The sequence below is a fragment of the Taudactylus pleione genome, unplaced genomic scaffold (assembly GCF_031769625.1).
Source record: "Taudactylus pleione unplaced genomic scaffold, aTauple2 ptg000036l, whole genome shotgun sequence".
In the NCBI taxonomy this organism is placed as follows: Eukaryota; Metazoa; Chordata; class Amphibia; order Anura; family Myobatrachidae; genus Taudactylus; species Taudactylus pleione.
Genome location: NW_028284438.1, coordinates 4,191,909 through 4,214,965, shown reverse-complemented (window position 1 = coordinate 4,214,965; position 23,057 = coordinate 4,191,909). Strand labels below are relative to the sequence as shown.

Genomic DNA, 23,057 nt, shown 5'->3' with positions numbered 1-23,057 from the left:
ACAGCCAGGGGAACCCTTTCACCGGGTTCCCTGGTCAAAGCAGTACAACTGATTGTTAGATTGCCAGGACGAGGATCCCTGGGGAAGTGGGGACCCCCCAATAAAGGGGACTCTTCTCCAGGGCACCCCAGGCCTGGGCTGATGTAAATTGTGTGTAAAAATAGAAGTGATAACGTTGTCTTTAACAGTAGAACTACAGCCTCTTCCTCATGCTGGTACTTGGAGTACCACAAGTATCAGCATTAAGGGCCCACTGGAACCTGTAGTTCACCTGTAAAGAAATGTTACACACACAAAGTAGTAATCGTGTCAAAGATTTAAGGGCCTGAGTTGCTGGTGCTATAATTCTGGTGTAGGTTGCACACTGATGGTGATGGCTACATCTGATTGTTTGCAAACGATAAAAACACTCCCATGTAGACAAACACAGTAAAACTGTTGCAAGTGGGTTTTAAGTATTAAGGGGCTGATTCAGCAAGGATCACAATTGCAAAGCTGCATGCAGACATATCCTGTAGTGTGTAGTGCACGCAGGCAGCTTTGCAGTTGCGATCCTTGCAATAATGCAAATGCAGCAGGAGGTGAATGACGATTATGGGGAATCTGCGTTCAGCACTGCACTTATGTGAACTGCTGAATCAGGCCCTAAGTCAGCACATATATTTTTAAGTGTTGTAATAATGGATAATATATCTATTTATCCGCTTGGGTGGTGCATATTATCTGCACTTTACAGCTATTAGAAGGAATGGGGCTAATCCTGAATCTGACACAGCAGCAATATCGAATTCAGGGGAGCGATGTATTTTGTCTGGCTATGCGCCTGAGTCACACTCCGCATGCGTCCTGATTTTGGGCATACAGAGATCCATTACAAATTTGGACACAGTAGCAGAGAAATGGGATAGATGTTCCTAGACGGTGACTGGGAGGTAATGGGGTGGCTAAAAAGAGGCACGGAGATGTTGCGTGTAATGCGAGTGTCGGAGGCGTGACATGGGCGTGTCACTGAAAGCTGTTATATACAAAGACTCTCAACCGATCACATAGGAGGCCAGATGGAGAAACTGCACTTGTCATAGCGCTGGTGCAAGTTTCCATGGTGTGACCGATGGTGTAGCTAAAGATGCACTATGCGGTATGTCAGTATCTACAAATGCTGCAAGTGGGCATCTCAGGGCCTGATTCAGAGACGGACGCTCTGAACGTGTGCTCGCTCTGAATCAGGACGTTTTTGTTTTTTTTTGTTCGGCCCCATGGCCGCTCGCATAGCTCTGGGTGACCACCCACAGCTATTGCGAGCGGCCAGTTTGATGGTCGCGATGGTCAAGAGCATCGCCCCCATCGGGCTTGCGACGAGACCCTTGTGGTAGGGTCTCGTGGCCGCAAGCCCCAGAGAGCTTCTGGCTCTAATAGCCAGAAGCTCTCTGGGGCCGCCCCCAAAACGGCAGGCGTTCCTTCGGGAATGCCTCCGTTTGGCCAGCCACCCCCCTGCCCGCCTACCAAACGACGGGGCGAGCTGTCAATCACCATCGACAGCTCGCCCCCTTTGGTGCGAGACCTGGAGTGACGGAGCACGCGTCGCTAGCCGGGTCTCGCGCATGCGCATGACGGAGCCGGCTGCGTCGTGCGCATGTCCAGTGGGCAAACATTGACCCGGTTGCGAGTGCTCAGCGCTTGCGACCGGGTCTGAATCAGGCCCTCAGTCCTTGCACATTCGGACACACAGATATACACCAGGGAAGGGCTTATAGCAGCATTAGCCTAAAGACACAGACGCGTCTGACCCAGAACCAGCCCCAATATGTTTCCATTGTGCCCTGTGATTATCAGCAGTATCAGTGCTCTCTGTGAAGCTATGCCTCCAGGAGGAATTGGTGAACACAGCTACAAACTGACATATGCAACTTTTTTTTCCGACTCATTTTGAAATCCGGTTTGTGTCCAGTTCTGAATAAGACCCACAATGTACTATTTCATTCAATGAATGTGTTCCACTTTTTTTTTACATGAATATACAAAATACTACAATATTCTCTGTCATAATGTTCTGTGTTCTTGTGTCACTTTAGTGTGCTCTGTTATACACAACTATCAGTGGCCAAAGACGCCTGCTTATACATAACATCAGCCTGGCCTGCAGTTCACAACTGTCAGAGCTATACAAGAGCTGTGAGACAGACGCCCTCATAAACTTCTTCGCTAAATCAGGTACTTTTTAAACTTCCTTTACGTAAACTTCTTTCACTTAAAATGTTGTTGTTCTAGTGTTAGGGTCCTATATACATGTTTACCTGTTAACAGGTTATTACATTGCAAAGTCATTGTTTCATTTCAGCTTACAAAGCAGTCCTGCATCATCCTCTAAAGACAGTGCGTGATGTTTTGATCAATCAGACTGCGCACATTTTAGCGTGCTATAGGAAGAACTGTGCCAGCCCATCAGCTGCCAGTCAGGTAAGTGGAAGCAATCTACTGTACAACACAAACAAGTCTCCCTTCTTCATTCATCACATTACATTGCAGGGTTATATGATGTATGTCTCACTTTTACACCACTTCCCGTCTCTCCCCTATATTCACATTTTCCTTTTTTTTTATTACATAAAGCACACTAGTCCTATTTTCATATTGTATATGCCAAAAGGAAATATTACCATTTACAATAATATTCATGCTTTATGTAAATGTATTTATCTTTCTTCTTTAAAGGTTCTCCTTGTATAGTGTAGCTCATAAAGATGTGTTGAAGGTAAATGTTGAGGCGCACCATAGGTACCCTGCAACAGTGCTTTCTGGTTTTGTCAGCCGCATCCACAAACTAAAGGGGCACCTACTGTAATGTGTGCAGAGGCAGGATAACCTGCATGATAAGTGGGAATGTCACATCAAAATACTTTTCAATTAAACAAACTTTTCAGTTTTCCTTCTAAAATACTGCTAAATATGGCGTAAGTAAATTATGATGGTAACATTATAAAATAGTGTGAAGCTTTTTTTTATTATATTGGCTAGAAATACCATCTCCGCTGAAAGCTGGCAAGGATCGGTTTTGGCCCTGTACTGTTAATGGGACCTGTTTGTAGGAGAATCACATATGTAGGTGGACTCTGAGTAACTGAAATCACCATGCACAATCGCTGCATGTAATAACACAGCCCCATGCACAGTGAACTGTGTAAAATAAGAAAACAATCTTTGAAAAAAAACTACACACTCTTCTACCCGAATCCCCAACCAGCCCCAGGTCCAGGCTGCCTGGCTAGTTTCTATTGTAAAGGGGAGAATACTACCACAGGCTACTCAGTACAGCACATGTCTGATACCAGTCGGCATGTCTACCATGTGGTTTTGCATAGACAACCTAACTATCCCTAAACCTAACCCTAACTCTAATTGCAGCCTGTACTGTTACCCTACAAATGTCCCCCTTTGTTTTTAGTACTGTGCACTACTGAGGTCTAATGATGTGTGACGGAACATGGTCCTGAATATGAAAAGCTTAGAAACATGTATAAGTCTGAGCTGAGTCATTAATATATTTTGACATCTCTCTTCTCCAGCTGATCCTTCCAGACTCCATGAAAGTGCTGCCAGTCTATATGAACTGCTTGTTAAAGAATGAAGTTCTGGTTGGCAGCTCAGAGATTGCCACTGACGAGAGGACATTCCAAAGACAGCTGCTAATGTCCATGGATGTGGCCAGCTCCCAGCTATTTTTCTACCCCCTTCTTCTCCCAATAGTAAGTGAACATTGCAAGAAAACACATACCTCAGCCTTCAAAACAGTATATAAAGGATACAAATGTGGGTATATTTGAAACCAAGTTCTTTGCTACCCCAAGGTCGATTTTTGACTAGGCTCCCTTTTTCACCCAATTACTTTGTTAACAAAGGTATCGGGTGAAAAGGGGAGCCTAATTGAATAGCCGTACCTCACTTTTTCACCCGTGAAAACTTTTCACAGCTAATTGAATTCCCCCCGAAATCTGGCTGCAATGTCAGGTTTAACTTTGAGGATAATTGTGCATTGGTAATCTCCTTGTTGTCTAACTTTGAGGAGTTATTTGGTTGCTAGGCCCAAAGCACATCTGCAAGAAGAAAGTGGGCAGCAGTTATTGCAGTAAATTCTGTGGGACATTTAAAACGCAACAAGCACCAGTGTGTGAAGCGCTTTTCAGACATCCAGCACTGTCAAATCCAAGATGGACCTGGATAGGCGTGTAGGGCGTAGTGCCACTTACACGCAGCTGTGGAAGTGGATTATAATGAGTATGAGGAACGGGCCAACGGAATTATGCCGCAGGAACTGGTGTTAGGAGTTTACGTGCATACCACAGTGCACCACATGCTTGTGTTTACTTTTATAGGCATCATAATTAAGTTCCTGCCAATAGAATGGTGTTTATAAACTAAAATCACCTGTTTTTTAATAGTCTACTTATTTGAGGATTTTTCTGTCAATTTTGTAGTCGATTTTCAATCCGACTGTTAGTAAATGATAGAATACTGTACTGGTCTATGTGAGAATCAATGTTTGGTCGATTTGCAATTCACATAAAAAATTACCTATAAATACACCAAAAAGACAAAATCAACCTTTAGTACATACACACCTAGAAGTATAGCAACTTTGAACCATATAAAGGCCTATAGTTAAAGTTAGCATAACACCAAATCCTCAACAGTGGAAAAGGATGTACTAGTTTAGAATAAACAAAGACCAGAACCAGCATTCACTTCTGCTTTATGACGCAGATGCTGTTTGTAATAATAACTAATAATATGTAGCACAATTGGTAAAGCAGTACAACTTGTGCAATGCTTCAACATATTTATATTAACATACATATTGTAAAAAAAGGTAATATCTGTATAATGTTCTCTTTCAGTTTGTCTATTTTGTACATAGGGCTGGTTACTATAATGTTTGTATGTAAGTAACTATTCTTTACTTATGTGATTTTAATTTAGCACACGATGGACACCAAGAGTGACGCCATTATCTCCGCTGTGCGCTGCTCTGAGGAGCGTTTGTCAGACGGAGGAATATTCCTATTGGCCAATGGAATTAGCATGTTCCTGTGGTTGGGTGTCAGTTCTCCACCTGAATTTATCCAAGGCATTTTTAATGTCCCCTCCTTTGCACACATCAGCTCAGAAGTTGTAAGTAATTTAGTGTGGTATAGAAACAATGATGATGTCCATAGTGTGGCAGAGAAACAGGCGAAAATATCAGATTAAACCTTTTCGTACAGATCATTTGTATAAAGCAATGCATATACTGCTTGCTAATATAGCCTTACTATATTGTGAGTGCAGAGCTCAGCTTCTCCTGTGAAGTGGATGGGGTAGGAGCATGATGACGCAATATGCCATACATCAATCATAACGCCCCTGACACTTAATGCTTCCTACCCCTCCCAGTTGGTCCTGCCTCTCAGTGCATCTCCCAAAGGCCTTCTACCAAAGTTGGCAAGTAGGACTACAGAATGTGTATATGACAAGCACTATTGTCCAGGTTCCTTTCACTGTATCCACAAATATCATAGTGCAACGGTATCTAATAAGTTAATGTCCTGTTTTATCTATGTCACATTAATATATATAAATTAGATGGATATTAGAAGGTGACGTCTAATATCTTTAATAATTTATAGTGCGTATAATACACAAGCTTTGCTAATAGACACCGAAGTGAGGACTTCAGAACCAAGATATTATAAGCAATTACATCAGAATGCACTGTTTATTTGTATAGTAACACAACTTACGTACTACCACAAGTAATTCACATGGCAGTGAAGACAAGAGGTGGCTCAGATAAGGTTTAAGCTAGAAATGTTCTCAAGACTCAACTGTGTGACCTAGTAATATTTTACTATGGAAGAACATCATTGGTTTTTAAAAAAATATATATTTTATTGTTAGGAAAACAGCATATTGTAATACAAATATATATAAAATTATCCTCAGCATAATAAAACAAATTGCAAAGAATCATCTAACAAGATAATTATATAATTTGCAGTAAATAAATCTAGATATAGATTGCAGTTGCACACACAAGAAACAATCACATACATAGTTACATATACAGTTAACGGGCTGGTTAAGTGTTGATCAGTAGGGAGGGCCATTATCATGTACTTCCTAGTTAAACCATGACGTAAGCTGGAAGCATCTCTGTAGAGAATCCTTAAGTGATGGGGATAAAGTATGAATATAAGGCAACCAGATGCCAAAAAACTTTTCATTGAGATCTTCATTATTGGTGAACTTCTCTGTCCAGTCCATTGTAGACAGAAATATAATTCTAGGGTGTAATAATGTAAGAGTAGGTGGGTTAGATTCAATCCCTTGTGAGAGAATGTTTAGATTTAGAGTAGGTGGGTTAGATTCAATCCCTTGTGAGAGAAGTAGCTTATTTCCCTTTGTCAATCCCTGAGTATGTGTTTGTAGATATATTCCAGAAAACCCAATCTTTAGAGATTACAAAAATAATTTTTAGAACCTCTTTAATATATCTATTAAGTTCACCCCAGAAAGTCTGTACACATGGACAATCCCATAGGCAATGCACAATATCGGTGTCAGGCGCTGAACATTTATAACAGTTGGCATTAGGTGCATCACCAATAATGTATTTCAATTTGAGGGTGTAGTATGCCCTGTGTAAGATTTTGAGATGCATTTTTGGGTAAGAGACTGATTCTAATTGTTTATTCATTTTAAGACATGAAAGAGCAATAGTCTCTATGGAGATTTGCGGGAAGACCTCCTTCCATTTTGCTAGTCCTGTAGTACTTCACTCTAAATCAATAAGAGGTCTGGCACAAGAATATATAAAGGAAGTAGAAAAAGGGCCATGTGGATTGCGACGCAGTGTACCATCCAGACCCCAGTTTAGGCCAGCTGTCAAAAAACCACGCAACATGGTTTGAATGTAGCTCATTGCCTGCAAGTAGGGAAATAAAGGGATAATGATGCAGGGGAATTTCTCCTGCAGCTGAGAGCGAGAGAGAGGTTAGAGTGTTTGTTAATGTAAAAATTGATAAAGATATTGAAGGCCACTGGTATGCCAGCTTTGGAATTGGGCTGAATTGCCAGGTGGGAAAGAAGGGTTACCCCATGATGGTAAAAAAAGCGAGGACAATTTGGATAGGTGGGATTGTGATCTAATAATACGCCATGCTATGCATGTCGTATTTATTAAAATATTTACTTTGGCTGCAGAAGGTAGACAAAGAGGATGGGTGTGTAAAAGAGACACCGAGTTATGGTGACGAGTAAATGCCTGTTCCACAGAGTGAATGGTGTAAATGTTATGACCCCCAATCCAGTCCATTGCTATTCGATAATTAGCGGCCAGGGCATATTGTCTGAGACATGGTAGGTTTACCCCTCCCAAATGTGTCTGTTGTTGAAACTTAAACAGTGAAATTCTGGGGCGTTTTCCTGCCCATATGAATTTCTGTAGGGCTTGATTAAGAAGTCTAAGGTCTCTCTTATCTGGGATAATTGGCAACATTTGGAGAATATAAAGAAGTCTGGGGAAACTAATTATTTTATAAAGGTGGCATCTACCTATGTAAGACAGCAGGAGATGGGCCCATTTTTTTAAATCATTGTATGTTTTTAACAACAGTGGGTTGTAGTTAAGCGTATATAATTGAGAAAGATGTGAGAGAACATTGACACCTAAGTAAGTGATGTACCTATCTGCCCACTTAAAGGGAAAGGAGTTTCCCCATCCTGCCCTAGCCTCCCCAAAAAAGGCCAAGGCCTCGGTTTTAGCATAATTAATTTTAAAACCCGCTATCTCCTTGAATAATTGCAGGATTTGCAGAAGGAGCAGTATAGCTTCCTTGGGGTTAGTGAAATACAATAAGAGGTCATCAGCAAAGACCGAAAATTTTATCTCATGCCTTGCCAAGAAAATGACCCGCCACCCCCCTGCCATTTCAAAATGGCGTAATAGGGGATCTAGGGCTAAATTAAAAAGTAGTGGTGAGAGCGGGCAACCTTGTCTTGTGCCTCGAGTCAAACAGAACGGTCGGGTGTTTAAAGAATTTATTGTCAAAAAGGCTTTCGGATCCTGATACAGTGTTTTAAATATATGAATAAAATCAGGGCCAAATCGTTGGTGATTAAATATACATATTAAATGAGACCAAGACACTCTATCGAATGCCTTATCAGCATCACAACTCACCACAATATGTCTTTTTCCTTTCTCCGCATGTGACTGGTACATTGCCACTAAGACAGTGCGGATATTGTGGGTAGAGTGACGTCCCTTAATAAAGCCTGTTTGAGCCGGATGTAATAATTTAGGGAGCAATAATTGTAGACGCTGGGCCATAATCTTGGAAAATAATTTCAGATCCTGATTGAGCAGAGAATAGAACATCATTGTTAATTGAGCAGTTATGTGTTTAAAAGTGAATTGTACAGCCCCCAGGAGTATTAGAGAAGAGTTATAGCACTAGTATAGTATTATTGGGACAATAGTTTGAACTAAAATACATTGGAGGGAATCCAATTAGCCACACGTTAACCCCTGATTTGCTGTGTGGGAAAAAATGCTATTTCATTATCCGTGGGGTTTGGATTCCCCCCATTCCGTCATAAAGTGTCCGGCAATAAAAGGGGCAACCAATGGAAGTATACTGGTAGAAATACAGGTACTATAGGGAAAATCATCAATAACATAGGGTGCAAACCAGTAATGAAAAAGTGAAGCAACAGATTATTTTTTTTATTATTTTATTGAAGCTGTTATGGTATGGGGTTCTGTTTGGCTATTAGAACGCCAACTGTACAGGCACACTGATAATTTAGTGAAACTACATTTGTTGTTTGTATGTTTTATACTTCAATAACATATTTTAATTACAGACATCACTACCTGAAGTGGACAGCCTTCATTTCAAGAAACTAAGCACAATTATGAAAAGCATACAGAGCAAAAGTTCACACTCGATGAAGGTATGAGAGTTAATTCAATTATTGTCTGTGAAAATAGACTCCCTCCTACATTACTAGTAAGCTTCCTATCCCTCCAAAATAATGCACCTTAAAATGAATCTAATTCATAACACAACACACAAGGCCCAACATAGAAATGAAAGTTAGTTTTAAAACATTAAATTTAAAAAAATGTATAGTTTTTTCCTGCTTTTTATTTTAGATTTTTACAATACGATTTTTATATCATAAGCAAACTTCTAAAAAGAGGAAAGGGTACATTTACTAAGAATCGTTTCTTGTCCGAGATTGCCCGAGTTTAAAAACGCACAGCATCAATTTACCAAGAATCGTGTTTTGCTGAATCGTGTTTTTCTATGGTGTATGTGATTGTGTTTTATCCCCGTGTTGCCTCTGTTCCCCGAAGCCAAACACTCCCAAACTTGCATACAAAAACCAGTGCTGGCTGAAAACATATATAAAAATATCTCATATAGGCCGGTATTCAATTTGAGGCAAAAAGTCCAGACTTTTCGCCAGCTGGACTTTTCGCCTCCTTCGCCTGTTATCCAGGCGGAAAAGTATTGCGCGCGTGCCCACTATTCCCCGTATTCAATTCCAAAGAAGGCAAAGCGGGAACCGGCAAAACTTGGATCGGCGAAAAGTCATGTCAATTTTCGGGTTTTGTTCAGTCTGGGTACCCCCGTTTCCCTGCAGAATGTGTTCTGCATTTTTAAATAGCCACGGCAGGTGTTTTTTTCCCGACATTGAAGAAGTGATGCAGAAGAACACTTACCGTATATACTCGAGTATAAGCCGAGTTTTTCAGCACAAAAAATGTGCTGAAAAAGTACCCCCTCGGCTTATACTCGAGTCAAGTGTAGCGCTGACCGGACCTTCTCATCTATAAGAATGCTTTATCCTTAATTTAAAATCCTCCAACTTTAACAGCTCTAAACTCATTTTGTTTATTATATACTCTTGTAGTTGTGCCTTTACCATCTACTAACACTGTTCTTCCTATTATCTGATTTTTAGACATTTTAACTGTACTATTCCTATATCTCACTCTCATCACTACTACTGCTGTTTTCTTCCCCCCCTAATCCCTCATCTACGCAGTGTCTCTCTTTTCTTCTACTCCCCCCTCACTCAGAAGCTACATAATGCTTTCCTCTACCACCAGTTCCCATTTCTTTTCTCCCTTCATAGTCACCTCCACATTCTCCTCTCCCTCCCTCCTCTCCTCTATCTCCCTTCATCCCATCTAGTACTCTCCACCACATCTCCCATAACTCGTAAGCTCTGCACCCTCCCTTTTCTCCAAGTTACACCTCTTCTTTTCAACCCACACCACACTAAACCTCCACCTTGCCCACCACCTGCTGTCACCCTTCCTCACTCAGAAGCCCACCACATACCCACACTCTCCTTATCCCCCTGCTCTAAATCAATCTCAACCCCACACTACAGCAACAATCTCCTTCTCTCTCCCCCCAACTCTGTCCCTCTCTCCTCTGGAAAGCCAGTCCCGTCTATAATCAACTGGTCCCTGTCCATTACGGCTTCATATTCAACTCCTTTAAACTCCTAGCCATCACCAAATCCTGGACTTACCCATCTGACACCACTTCTCCTGTAGCTATTTCCTTTGGGAGCCTCACATTCTTTCACACTCCCTGGCCTGGAGGTTGCCACAGTGTTGGTGTACTTCTATCATCTGGTCACTCCCACCAACTCTTCCCTTCTAAACTCTCCACGTCATTATTTGCATTCAATGCTCATATCAGTTGCCTTTTCCAACTTCCTCGAGTAGCTGACTTTCCTCGTCCCCCTGGCCTTAACTTAAAATTCCATGTTAGATTTGCTTCTTGGCTCCTAACCTTGAAATGGGCTCTCAAGACCCCTTTCTTCCTCAAAGCTTTCCAGCTCTCATCCTAACCCCTACTCCATGTTCCTTCCTCATAATCCAGCCCATCTGTGTCTCCCCTGTTTGTCTGGCCCCTCTCCTTTAGAATGTAAGCTCTCACGAGCACGGCCCTCTTCCCTCATGTACTTCTCCTTCACTTACTCCTACTTTAATTTACAACAGCACCTAACCCTTGGCTGCTGACGCCATGCTGCTTATTTAAGTGTTATGCAGCAATGTATAAATTGTGTATTTGTCCTGCATTGTTTGTACTGTTAATAACTGTTTTTCTTGTGTTATCATGTGTCTATGTACTTGTCTTGTGTGCTCATTTGATTATGTACTTTGTAAGGCGCTGCGGAACCCCATATAAATAAAGGATAATAATATGTGCAGGCTGCATGTATGTATTGTGCATAGCTACAAAAGGGTTAAAAAAAAAAATGCATGGGGTTCCCCCTCAAAAGCATAACCAGCCCTGGGCTCTGAGACTGTCCTGGTTCAAAAAATACGGGGGACAAAATGTGTAGGGGTTCCCCATATTTAATGAACCAGCACAGGGCTCTATGAGCCGGTCCTAGTTTTAAAAATATGAGGAAGAAATGGTGTGGGATTCCCCCGTGTTTTTAAAACCAGCACCGGGCTCCACTAGCCGGGATGTAATGCCACAGCCAGGGGACCCTTTCACTGGGTCCCTCAGCCAAAGCATTAACACCCCAAACAAGTCAGCCCAGTCCAAACTAGTCAGCCCCTCTCCTGAGCACTCCAGGCCTGAGCTGAAGCCCAGGGTTCTTCCCTGCACCCTTGGGCGGTGGGTGCAGGACTAATAATAATAGTGTAATATAGTTTTTTACAGTGGGACTACAGGTCCCAGCATGCCTGCCCTTTGGCACTTGTATAACTACAAGTGCTAGCATGCAGCCAGCACCAGTACCCCGACTGTAAAAAAATATTAAAGTAAAGACAGGACACACACCGAAGGTTGTATTCTTTTATTACACACTCACACTACATAATTACCTTGTTTTTGGTACTGATCTGTCCTCTTCTCTTAGGGCAGGTCAGACCGCTTCTCCAGTTGAGTCCCCGGCCATTAAAAACACATTGTCCTGAGCCATACCGGACTGAAGAGTTGTATGTGTATACACATACAGCTATTCTCCGCAAGTGACAGGACCCATGAGGTTTCCTGCACTAGCTGGGCCCCCAGTCAATCAGCAGCCGCTACTATACTCACTGATTGACTGTGAGTGGCCTGGCTGTCAAACTGTCAATCGACAGCCAGGCCGGTGATTGGCTAACAGACAGGCCAATCAGCTGCCTGGCTGTTGATTGATAGCCAGGGCACTAACAGCCAATTAGCGGCCGCTTACTGTAGTAGCGACACCATTTTTCCCCCCGTATTTTTAAAACCAGGACCACCCACAGAGCCCGATGCTGGTTCATTAAATAAGAGGGACCCCTACACATTTTGTCCCTTATATTTTTTTTTAACCAGGACTGGCTCAAGGAGCCGGGGGCTGGTTATGCTTTTGGGGGGAACCACACGTCATTTTTTATTTTTTTTTGCTTAATTACAGGCAGAAACATGCAGGGATCACACTGATCTGTGCATGTTTCTGCTAAACACGCTGCTCTGGAGGTAGTCTATTTAAAACTTCTATTTAGGACCAAGTTTGCTAAAATTACACCCATGATTATAATCACGATTCTTGGTAAATTCCCATGTTGTATTACTATCTATGGAAAGTGAGTTTGGCCGTTGGTGTATTTATTTCTATTTGTGTTTTCACCCGTATTTTGCAGAGTGTTTCATGATTTCACACCTTTGATTGCCAATAGTAAATTTGCGAGTTTTAAAAAATGGCCAAACACACCCGTGATTGCATTCTCGATCAAACACGATTCTTGCTACTACTAATTTACCCCTGAAGAGAGGGGTAAGGGAAAAGATACAGTCAGGTGCTTAAGTGAAAAATACATAGCTCGCATCAGGGCAAGAAAACAAAAATAACTATAAGGAGGGTGAAATAGAGAACTCAAGATCTATGGCAGCCTATCTTTACTTCAAATTGTCTGTGATACTGAATACCTGTTTTATTTAGTTTTTTAGTTCTTCTGGGCCCTCTGAGTAATAAGAAATTATGTATCAACTCTCATTTTTTTCATATAATAAAAGTACCAGAACAGTGCTGCTCTACTTAGCCATTTGTCCAAATCTACTTTGTCTGTATCTCTATAGTGGTCTGACAATAGCCCATCTAAGTGGTGTATGGGTGGGAAAACAAGAGAGATGGCAATAATAGTTGAGGCACACAACTTACAATTTAAATAGAGATCAAAGGAAAAACTGTACTTGATATGATGGGAGGTGTGATTGGATAGAGGGGAGAGAAGAGATTGTGGTTAAGGGTATTGGAGTAGAGTAAGATTTGAAATACCCGAGATCTAGCATGAAATCTTTAAAATCTCAGGACAACAAGGTGGGGGGTGGGCCTGGTCGTATTCTCCGCAGCAGCCTGATCTGTACACTTGGCCCTGTTTTGTGGAAGCCCAGTTTCTTCCAGGGTCCTCCTCCAACCCCAGTGCATGGAAGAGTTTTAGGGGAGGGACACTTATTATAAAAGGATGAGGGAGATTCATTGCCAATTTTTTTTAAAAAGGACATTTATGAATGTGGAACATGCTGTACACACTGTTTACAGTATTTTTTGTTTATTTTTTTTATATTGCAGCTAGTCTTAGTAAAGCAGAAGGACAAGGCAGAGATGGCTTTCCGACAACTACTGGTGGAAGACAAAGGTCTGCTAGGAGGTGCTTCATACATGGATTTCCTCTGCTGTGTCTACAAAGAGATCCGCCAGCTTCTCACATAAGTCATCCAAGAAGCCTGCTATGAAACATCCTCATACATGCTGGCAAACACCCTGTGCTGACATTGGCTGTGGGGCAGTGTACTTCACAGGAAATTACCTGACATTTCAAATCTGTATTTTCATGGTCACTTTTTTAAGTGTGTTTTGTGTAGCTTCAGGCCCAAGTACAGAGACAAATCAGTCCCCTCTTATAGAAGTAGACATTTGTTTGACTGATGACTTCAAAATAAAATATATATGTGTGTGTGTGTTAAAAGAAGGAAGCAATTTATATGTATTTATGTCTGAAATTTGCATAGAAATCTGTTTTTCTCTGATCACATTGTGAGGGCTTTGTTACAAAATAGGTTTTTCTTAACTCGATCTTCAAATAAACTATAAAATGAATGCGTTCCAGGTACGCATAGATGTTTAAGTATCATGAGAGATTGATGATTTCACAACCTTGTGAATTATTATTTCTTTTTATTGGTAAAGGTGAATCTTCAGATCTAACATGTGCCTTCCCACTGGCCTAGAAAATGTCGTCCTTATAGGAGGTACAGGACATATGTAATGTTAACGATACAAAAGTGTCTTCATTAGTACAAAATACTACATAATAACGCTTATGAATAAATCATTCAAAAAGCATCTAAATATATGTGTGGACAGTCACATTTTGTGCATGGTCCCCGTAATATGGGACAGAAAACTGGTATACATATGACAGCTTTCTCAGCCTCTGCTTGCCATCTGGTACTTTGTTTATGGTTCCATTATAAAGACCAAATTCATGCAATTAGTTGGAGGATTTTTCATTCCAAGATTGATAACTCCAGTGGTGGATCCTAGACCTGCCTCTATCATGCATTTTGGATGGATGACAAAGTTGTAGAAGCCTCATTAATAGCTGTGACCTGTACTGTACATGGGAGCATGGTCTATCTGGGGATCAGTAGAACTGATCACTATAGGGTTTTTTAGGTGCAGGAACTGTGATTTAGCTGTTACTGAGGATTGTGCTTATGGACATGTCTCCATCACAGTATAAACACAATGTATGTGGCACAAAGCCAGACTATAGCTTGAAGAGAGGAAACATTTTGTTATGCAATTACAGAAAGTAGAAAGAGAATGGAGGATGTGAAGCATTTCGTGGTAAGCAGAATTTCAGCATTATAAATAGCAACATAAATCATTGTTTATTTAATCAGATTTTATATATTTTATACTTTGTTTTCCTATAGTGTTTTTTTGTTTTTTAACGTCTCAAATGTAGCCTTCTAGAAGGCTAAATGGCCATCAATAAAAGCAACATGAGCCTATTAACAATTGTTTTTCAGCACAATCATTCCTTGTCACTCAAAGTTATTATATTGAGCTTAAGCAGTTCTGACCTCAGTTCAAGGCAGAGATCGATATAATCTCAAGCAGTACAGAATCAACATATATTACTGTAATAGGGTAACAGGATTTACATCATCACTGGGTTCTGTACAAAAAATACATGTCTATTGTGAACAATGACACTACCATCCAAATATTCTAATTGGCTGATGAAAATGATCAGTTACTACAATGACATTCTCCAGCTGCACTGACGTTTTTTGAAGCCAGATAGGTCTGCTGCCAGGATGTAACATTGTACAGTAACAGGAGACCATGTACTTAAAGTGTCATACACAGATTACCTGGAATTGTAGTGGAACAGGTACAAGACAATTAGCTTCCATATATTATGACGTTTACAATATAAAATAAATGATATTTTCCCATGCCAAGTGCTTTTTATTACAATTCAGTTGGGTTACAATGAAATGCTTGTTTTAAAATAATTATTTTTATTGTTGTTAGTTTATATAGCAGCCATCATGTTACTTTGGGCTATACAGAGAATTTTATAATTCAGTCTCTGCTCTGTTGGGTTTTCTAACCTATATTCCCTAACACTCACACACGAACGTCCATTTGGTCAGAAGCCAATTAACCTACTAACTTGAACTCTGGGAGTAATATGGAGTATTGGGGGATATCGATAAAAGTTTGGACAGAGATAAAGTACCAACCAATCAGCTCCTGTCAGTTTACAGGCTGTATTTGAAAAATGAGTTAAAAGCGGTTTGGTTAGTGCTTTCTCTCCAAAGTTTGACACATCTCCCCCACTCTGAAGAAAACCTTGCAAACACTGGGAGAACATGCAAACTTCACATAGGTAAGTGCCCTGGTCGGAATTGAACCAAAGAGGCAGTTATGTGAACCAGTATGCCACCATACGTACTATAATAAAAGGAGAGTTATGGTAAAAACTTACCCTTGTTAACTCTCCTTCTTCCACAGGGGGAAAATAGGGTGTATGTGGGACTTGGTGGACCAGACACCAACAGCAAAGCAAAGCTTTTTCAATCCCAGGATGCTCTGGTCCTTCCCCCTGTACCCCGCCCACAGCCTGAGGGCAACTCAGTTTTGTTAACAAGCCCAAGGCAGGAGTAGGACAGGAGAGAAGGAAGACTGGTAAACTGAAGAATCTCCCTCTCACACAGAAAAGGAAACAAGTGACCAATAGAAGAAACCCATAGAAGCCAGGTGCGTCAGGGTGGGTGCACTGTGGACCCTATACTTCGAAGAAAGAATAAACAAGGGTATGTTTTACCTTAACTCTCCTTTTCTTCTTCACGGTCCATATGAATCCACAGGGAGACATTGGGGATGTCCCAAAGCAGTTGTTCAAGGGCGTGAATGCTCCTGAGCTTTAGGAGAACCTGACACCCAAAGGAAGCATCCTGATAGGCAAATGTATCAAAGGCATAAAACCTAAGAAAGATGTGGACAGAAGACCACGTAGCCGCCTTGCATAGTTGTTCAGCTGACGCACCACGGCGGGCTGCCCACGAGGGCCCCACAGAGTGAGTAGAATGAGCAGGTACTGTAACCGACACAGGAAGGCCAGTCTGCGTGTAAGCCTGTGAGATAGACTCTGGACAGATGGCTTCGCATGACTCTTTGTTAGCTGGCCATCCCTTCTTATGGAATCCATATTAGGATAAAGAGGGAGTCTGATTTCCTGATGCAACTAGTACGGTCCATGAAGAACTTCAGAGTACGGACCACATCCAAAGAAGTCTCACCTGCCGAGAGGTCTGGTGATTGAAAGGCCGGAACCACAATTTCTGTATTAAGGTAGAAACAAGAAACCACCTTTCTAAGAACAGCCCTGTCCTGATGGAATATTAAAAAGGGGGAGCGACATGAAAGTGCCCCTAAAACCGAAACCCTATGGGCAGATGCTATAGCCAGACTAAACAGAGTCTTTGCAGGGGTTCGAATGGAGGTTCCTGAAGTGCGTGGAACACCCACGGAGCCACAGGAGGGACAAAGGGGGGGGTGTATATGTAGAACATCTTGTAGGAAGGTGTGAACATCCAGTAGAGGAGCAATTCTGCGCTGGAACCAGATGGACAGGGCAGACACGTGCACTTTCAGAGATGCTAGGCGAAGTCCAAGATCCAGTCCAGCCTGAAGAAAGGCAAGCATTTTAGAAACCTTAAACACTTGAGGGTCATAGTTTCTAGTAGCACACCACTGGAAATATGTATGCCATACCCAGTGATAAATCCTGGCAGAGGCCGGTTTACATGCACTGAGCATGGTCTGCACCATAGAGCTAGAAAATCCCGTAGACCTTAGGAGGGATGTCTCAAGAGCCAAGCCATTAAAGACCGGCGGGCCAGGTCTGGATGTAGACAAAAACCCTGAGACAACAGGTCTGGTCATAGAGGAAGTTTAAGAGAAGCGTCTATGGAAAGATTTTGAAGATTGGAGTACCAATGGCGCCTGGGCCAAGCCGGAGCTACTAACAGGACTGTGCCCGCTTCCTGTTTGAACTTCAGAAGAACCCGAAGCAGAAGGGAGACTGGAGGGAAGAGGTACGCCAAATGGAAGGTCCACCTCACAGATAATGTGACCACGAAGGCTGCATTGGGGTATCTTGTCATCGCTCCATACACTGGAAGTTTGCATTTGTGTCATGAGACCATGAGGTCCGCATCTGGTAGTCCCCATTTGTCCACCAGGAGCTGAAAGACTTTTGGATGTAGAGACCACTCCCCTGCATACACGTAGTCACAGCTGAGGAAATCTGCTTCCCAATTAAAAATACCTAGGATGAACACTGCGGAGATGGCTGGGAGATGGCGTTCAGCCCATGTGAGAAGGCGGAAAACTTCTGCCATTGCTGTCTGAGTTCTAATGCCTCCTTGGTGATTGAGGTAGGCCACTGCTGTTGCGTTGTCAAACTGTACTTGTACTGGCCTGCCCTGAAGAATATCCTAAACCAGGGTGAGAGCTCTGTAGATGGTTCGGAGTTTCAGACACTGATAGGCAAAATCACCTCGGCTGGAGTCCAGCATCCTTGGAAGCAGTGCTGCCTGGCCACTGCGCCCCACCCTCAGAGGCTTGCGCCCGTGGTTAGGAGTGCCCAATCCGGGATCCAAAAGGGGCACCCCTTGTTCAAGTGGGACGTCTGTAGACACCAGGCTACAGACAGGCGAACCACCGGGGAGAGGCCCATCATCTGGGATCTGAGCAGATGGGGCAGCCCGTTCCACCTGGAGAGGATCAAGTGTTGTAGGGGCCTGGAGTGAAACTGAGCTAACTCCACCATGTCGAAGGTGGACACCATGGATCCCAGGGTCTGCATTGCAGAGAGAATTGACACTCGAAAACTGTGTAGTAGTCTGCGCACCCGGTACTGTAATACCAAGATTTTGTCTGCTGTTAGGAAGATGCTCTGAACCGGAGAGTCCAGGAGGGCTCCCAGATGTACCATTTACCATTTGAGGCGTCAAGGAAGACTTTTTCCAGTTGATCAGCCAACTGTGCGTTTGTAAAAAGGCAATGGTTACCTGTAGATAGCGGTGAAGAATTTCTGGGGAGCTAGCCAACAGCAAGAGATCATCTAAGTATGGGAGCAGTCTGATCCCTTTACGATGAAGATAGGCCGCCATAACTGCCATGATCTTGGTAAAGACCCGAGGAGCTGTTTGGAGCAGCAGGGCCTTGCTTGGGTCCAATGGAGGTCCTGTGCAAAAGAACTGTTGGGGGGGGGTTCGCCTCAGGAATAAGAGAGCATATTCCTGGGACACCACTTCTCAACCCAGGCGTCTGATGTGGTCTGACACCAGAACTGGGTGAATTAAAGAAATCAGCCTACCACCCTGGGAGCGGCCCGCCCTGTCAGGCTGAACGCTTGTCCTCAGGTTTTGTAGGTGGACTTCTAGTAGCCCAGGTCTGGTTGGTCCTAGGCTTATAGGCCTTAGTGGATGCCTGATGCCTTGGAAAGGATTGACCTTTAGCTGTTCCTTGAGGACGAAAGGATGACATCCGAAGCTTCGCATTATATGCAGAGGGCAAGAACGTTGTCTTGGAAGATGCCAAGGTAGTCACAATTTTGCCCAATTCTGGGCCAAACAGGATCTCACCAGAATAAGTAGGAGACTCCAATGCCTTTTAAGAGTCCAAATCTGCCTTCCATGAGCGAAACCAAACAATACGGTGGGCTACTACAGAAGTGTCAGATGCCTTGGAAGCTAGGAGAGCAGTGTCCAGAGCTGCTTTACCTAAATAGGAAGCTGCATCTCTAATGTGAGATATGCAGGATAGCTGTTCCCCCGAAGCATCAGAGGGAAATGTATCTTCTAGGGCCTCTGCCCAACTCTCAATGGCTTTTGCCACCCAGGCCATAGCCCTAGCAGGATGAGTAATAGCTCCTGTAAGAGAGTATATAGATTTCAGAGAAGCTTCCATCCTTCTATCCGTAGTCTACTTTAAGAAGGTTGCAGTATGGATAGGCAAGGTAGCATTCTTAACCAGACGTGTCACGTGGAAATCCACTGCACGTGGGAACTTCCCACTTAGTGCAATCAGTAGCTGGAAGAGGGTAAAAGAAATGTAAACGTTTAGGCAGCCAAAATCTTTTACGTGGGATATTCCATGCCTCACTCATATATAGCTGGTCAAAATGAGGAAACTCTGGCAAAAGTACCTTTTGTCGCTTAAATAGTGGCTCTTTTGCCTTAGGAGTGGGTTCTGGGCCTGATTCAGAGGTGGACGGAATTGCACAACCGCACACAAGCGGCTGTGCAATTTCATCCATTTAAAATGCAAATGTAGAAGGTGGTGTCTCACACGTCCTTGCTGCATCTGCGTGATCTCAGCGTTGCGACCCAGGTCGCAGCCGGGGGTCACCATCTAAACGGATTGTTGATGATGTTTCATTGGCCAGGCAGCCTGGCCGGGTCCTGGCAGCTTGCGTGGCCAGGAAGTCTGTGTGCACCCACGCAGACCCTGGTCTCGTCCCATCCGGAAAACGGGTGACTCCCCCGTTTCCGGGAACACTGGCAGGGAACTCCCCCGCTTCGCCTCCCAAACGCTGCAGCCTTATTCTTAAATACAAAAAAAAAAAACCCATACAATTAAACAAGCTTTCGCCTGATAAAATAGTGGAGGCAGGCAGCTTGCTCTGCTTCCATCTTGGTCGGCATGGAGAAGCTCTGCCCAATTTTCCTTTAACCAAAAATATACAGTTGGCAGCTGTATAAAAGCCCAAAAGTGTATTTATTATATGATATGAACAGTAGAGGAATTATGAAAGTTAATAACAGTACAAGTGTACATAAATAACCACTATTACCCTCTATGGCTCACTATCACCCTGTATAAATCACTAAGGCTTTGTTGACATCAAATCTAGCCCACAGCAAATTTACATGATAAAGAAATCTGAAATGATCATTTAAATGATGTGCTCCACACACACTGGTATGTCCTTCAGTGAAGTTACTGAACAACTGTTCGATGGGGCACACAGGACCTGATTCAGAGATGGAGCAGAGTCAATGTTCTCACAGTAGAGACATTTTTTGCTACTACACATGCACGTAAAGTCCTGGACACACTTACTGCACATTCACGTAAAGTCCTGGACACACTTACTGCACATTCACGTAAAGTCCTGGACACACTTACTGCACATTCACGTAAAGTCCTGGACACACTTACTGCACATTCACGTAAAGTCCTGGACACACTTACTGCACATTCACGTAAAGTCCTGGACACACTTACTGCACATTCACGTAAAGTCCTGGACACACTTACTGCACATTCACGTAAAGTCCTGGACACACTTACTGCACATTCACGTAAAGTCCTGGACACACTTACTGCACATTCACGTAAAGTCCTGGACACACTTACTGCACATGCACGTAAAGTCCTGGACACACTGCACATGCACGTAAAGTCCTGTAAACACTGCACATGCACGCAAAGTCCTGGACACACTTACTGCACATGCACGTAAAGTCCTGTAAACACTGCACATGCACGTAAAGTCCTGGACACACTTACTGCACATGCGCAACCGCAAGTGTTCAATGGCATTCATAATTGCGTAGGGATTACTTACACTTGATAAGGGAGACTGGGTGAACATAAAAAGGGGCAGTTTCATGGACATGTTATGGGAGTGTCACGTGCACGACTGGGAACGCCGTTACTACTAGACTTATTTTATGTCTGCCTACAAAGAAAACTTTTTGATCTGTTGAATTGTCTCAAAAAATCGTCAGGTTGCATTCACTTTCATGATTTGACTGATATCTGCTGAATGCAAGTCTTTACACATCAGGCATGTTGGAAAATCAAATCAAACAATCACAATTTGTTTTGCTGTTTGAGTGTTTTTTGTCCCCAGACACTGACAGAAAATTATTCAGAACAGTATTTTTCTCAGCTGATTTGCCCGATTAATGTGTAGTGTAGTGTATGGCCAGCTTTACCCTGTTGCAGTGTCTGGTGGGCCTGTCACTAGACAGCATGTGCCCTGTGCCATGATGTGGGAGGTCTGTGTGAAGAGTGCTAGAGATGACTTCAGTGAGAGTCACTAGTGCTCTACATGGTTCCTTTTAAAGCTGCTAAGACATAGCACCACATATGACCTCTCCCATCGCATATGAGTGGGCCCCAAATACTATGCACACAAACCCACTAAACTCATAAGTCCCAGCCAGAAAGGGATTGTCACCATCACCTTTGAAATTCATATTGTGTATGGAGGATCCAGTCAGGTTTTCAGAGCTAATAAAATGTAAGTAAAACCCAGGTTGGAGATGGAGACCACAAACTATTATTATTGACACGTTGTTTGATGGCTACAATGGGTCGGGTCGGGTATGAAATACCGGAAGCTTGATTATTGAAAATCCCGACGGAGGCTGGCGGGATTCCGGCGTCTTTATTTTGACTGCCGGCATATAAACTACATCCCGGCTACAATAACCAATGTAGTGTTCTCCCTAATAAAGTTAATTGACTATATTAGTTATAGTTATCAAATTGTCATTAGCATATTTGCCTCAGTATTAGACCATCTATTCTTTTACACAGAGTACATTAGCTCTCATGTAAAAGGGGGTGAGCAGTTGCTTAATGAAGGGTGGTTTCTTGCTCATTTTTTTACTATAGGCTGATGAGCTCTGCTTGTTCATGCACCAAGAACTCTCTCAGAACAAACAAAAACACTCATTGTGGACATCAGGTACAGCTAGCATATTCACATCCTAAATAAATGTTGTGCCTCTAAATCCATAAAAGCTAATATGTATGCTATTAATTAACAAGTATTTTGCAGCCCAATATGTGAAAAAGGTTAAGCACTGCAAGATATTAGCACCATGAGATCACAAATACCCCCACTAACAGGTCTACTTCCAAGTAGAAATACTGAAGTATCTGCAGAATACAAAAGTGTTCACTATTCCAGTATATTTTATGATAACTGATGGTTGGTTGGAGGTAATGTTATGTGAGCCTACCGCTTGTGTTGGAAACCAAAAACTGTAAATGTAACCTTCTCCATGTATGCTCTTGTAATCTATACGAATATGATAAGAATGTTGAGTCTATCGGTATCAAGTTGGTGCCAAAACTACTGAACCGATTTTCATGGAAACTGCATGGTTTTGTAGTGGAAACTCCCAGAAATCTCCTGCTCTTTGTTTCATCTCGATTAGTTAAGGCTGAGTAATAACAAAAACAACACTTATTGACATCAATGCAAGAGATAGGTGTGGCACCATGCATGTGGCTAGTAAGGGGTGGAGGGGGGGGGGGGGTGCTTTGGGCACAAATTCACTTGAATAGCATAGGCTACTGTATACAGCAGTCTGTGTGCAGGGTACAAAGTGACATTGGCGTGAGTGATAGGTGAAGGTGCTGCTCCATCAGTCTATATAGCGCTGTTGGGCACGTGGACCACTCCC

General features: G+C 42.7%; 1 protein-coding gene across 1 annotated transcript in view; it reads left to right on the top strand.

Moving 5' to 3' along the window:
- SEC24D (SEC24 homolog D, COPII component) overlaps positions 1-15,054 on the top strand; it is a 160,024-nt gene extending 144,970 nt beyond the window's left edge. Inside the window, exons 18-23 of the mRNA XM_088452248.1 lie at positions 2,073-2,211; positions 2,339-2,457; positions 3,564-3,743; positions 4,975-5,166; positions 8,902-8,991; positions 13,615-15,054. Coding sequence (XP_088308374.1) covers positions 2,073-2,211; positions 2,339-2,457; positions 3,564-3,743; positions 4,975-5,166; positions 8,902-8,991; positions 13,615-13,755 — 861 coding nt within the window. The 3' untranslated portion in view covers positions 13,756-15,054. The remainder of the gene's footprint in view (positions 1-2,072; positions 2,212-2,338; positions 2,458-3,563; positions 3,744-4,974; positions 5,167-8,901; positions 8,992-13,614) is intronic.
- Positions 15,055-23,057: the final 8,003 nt, after the last annotated feature.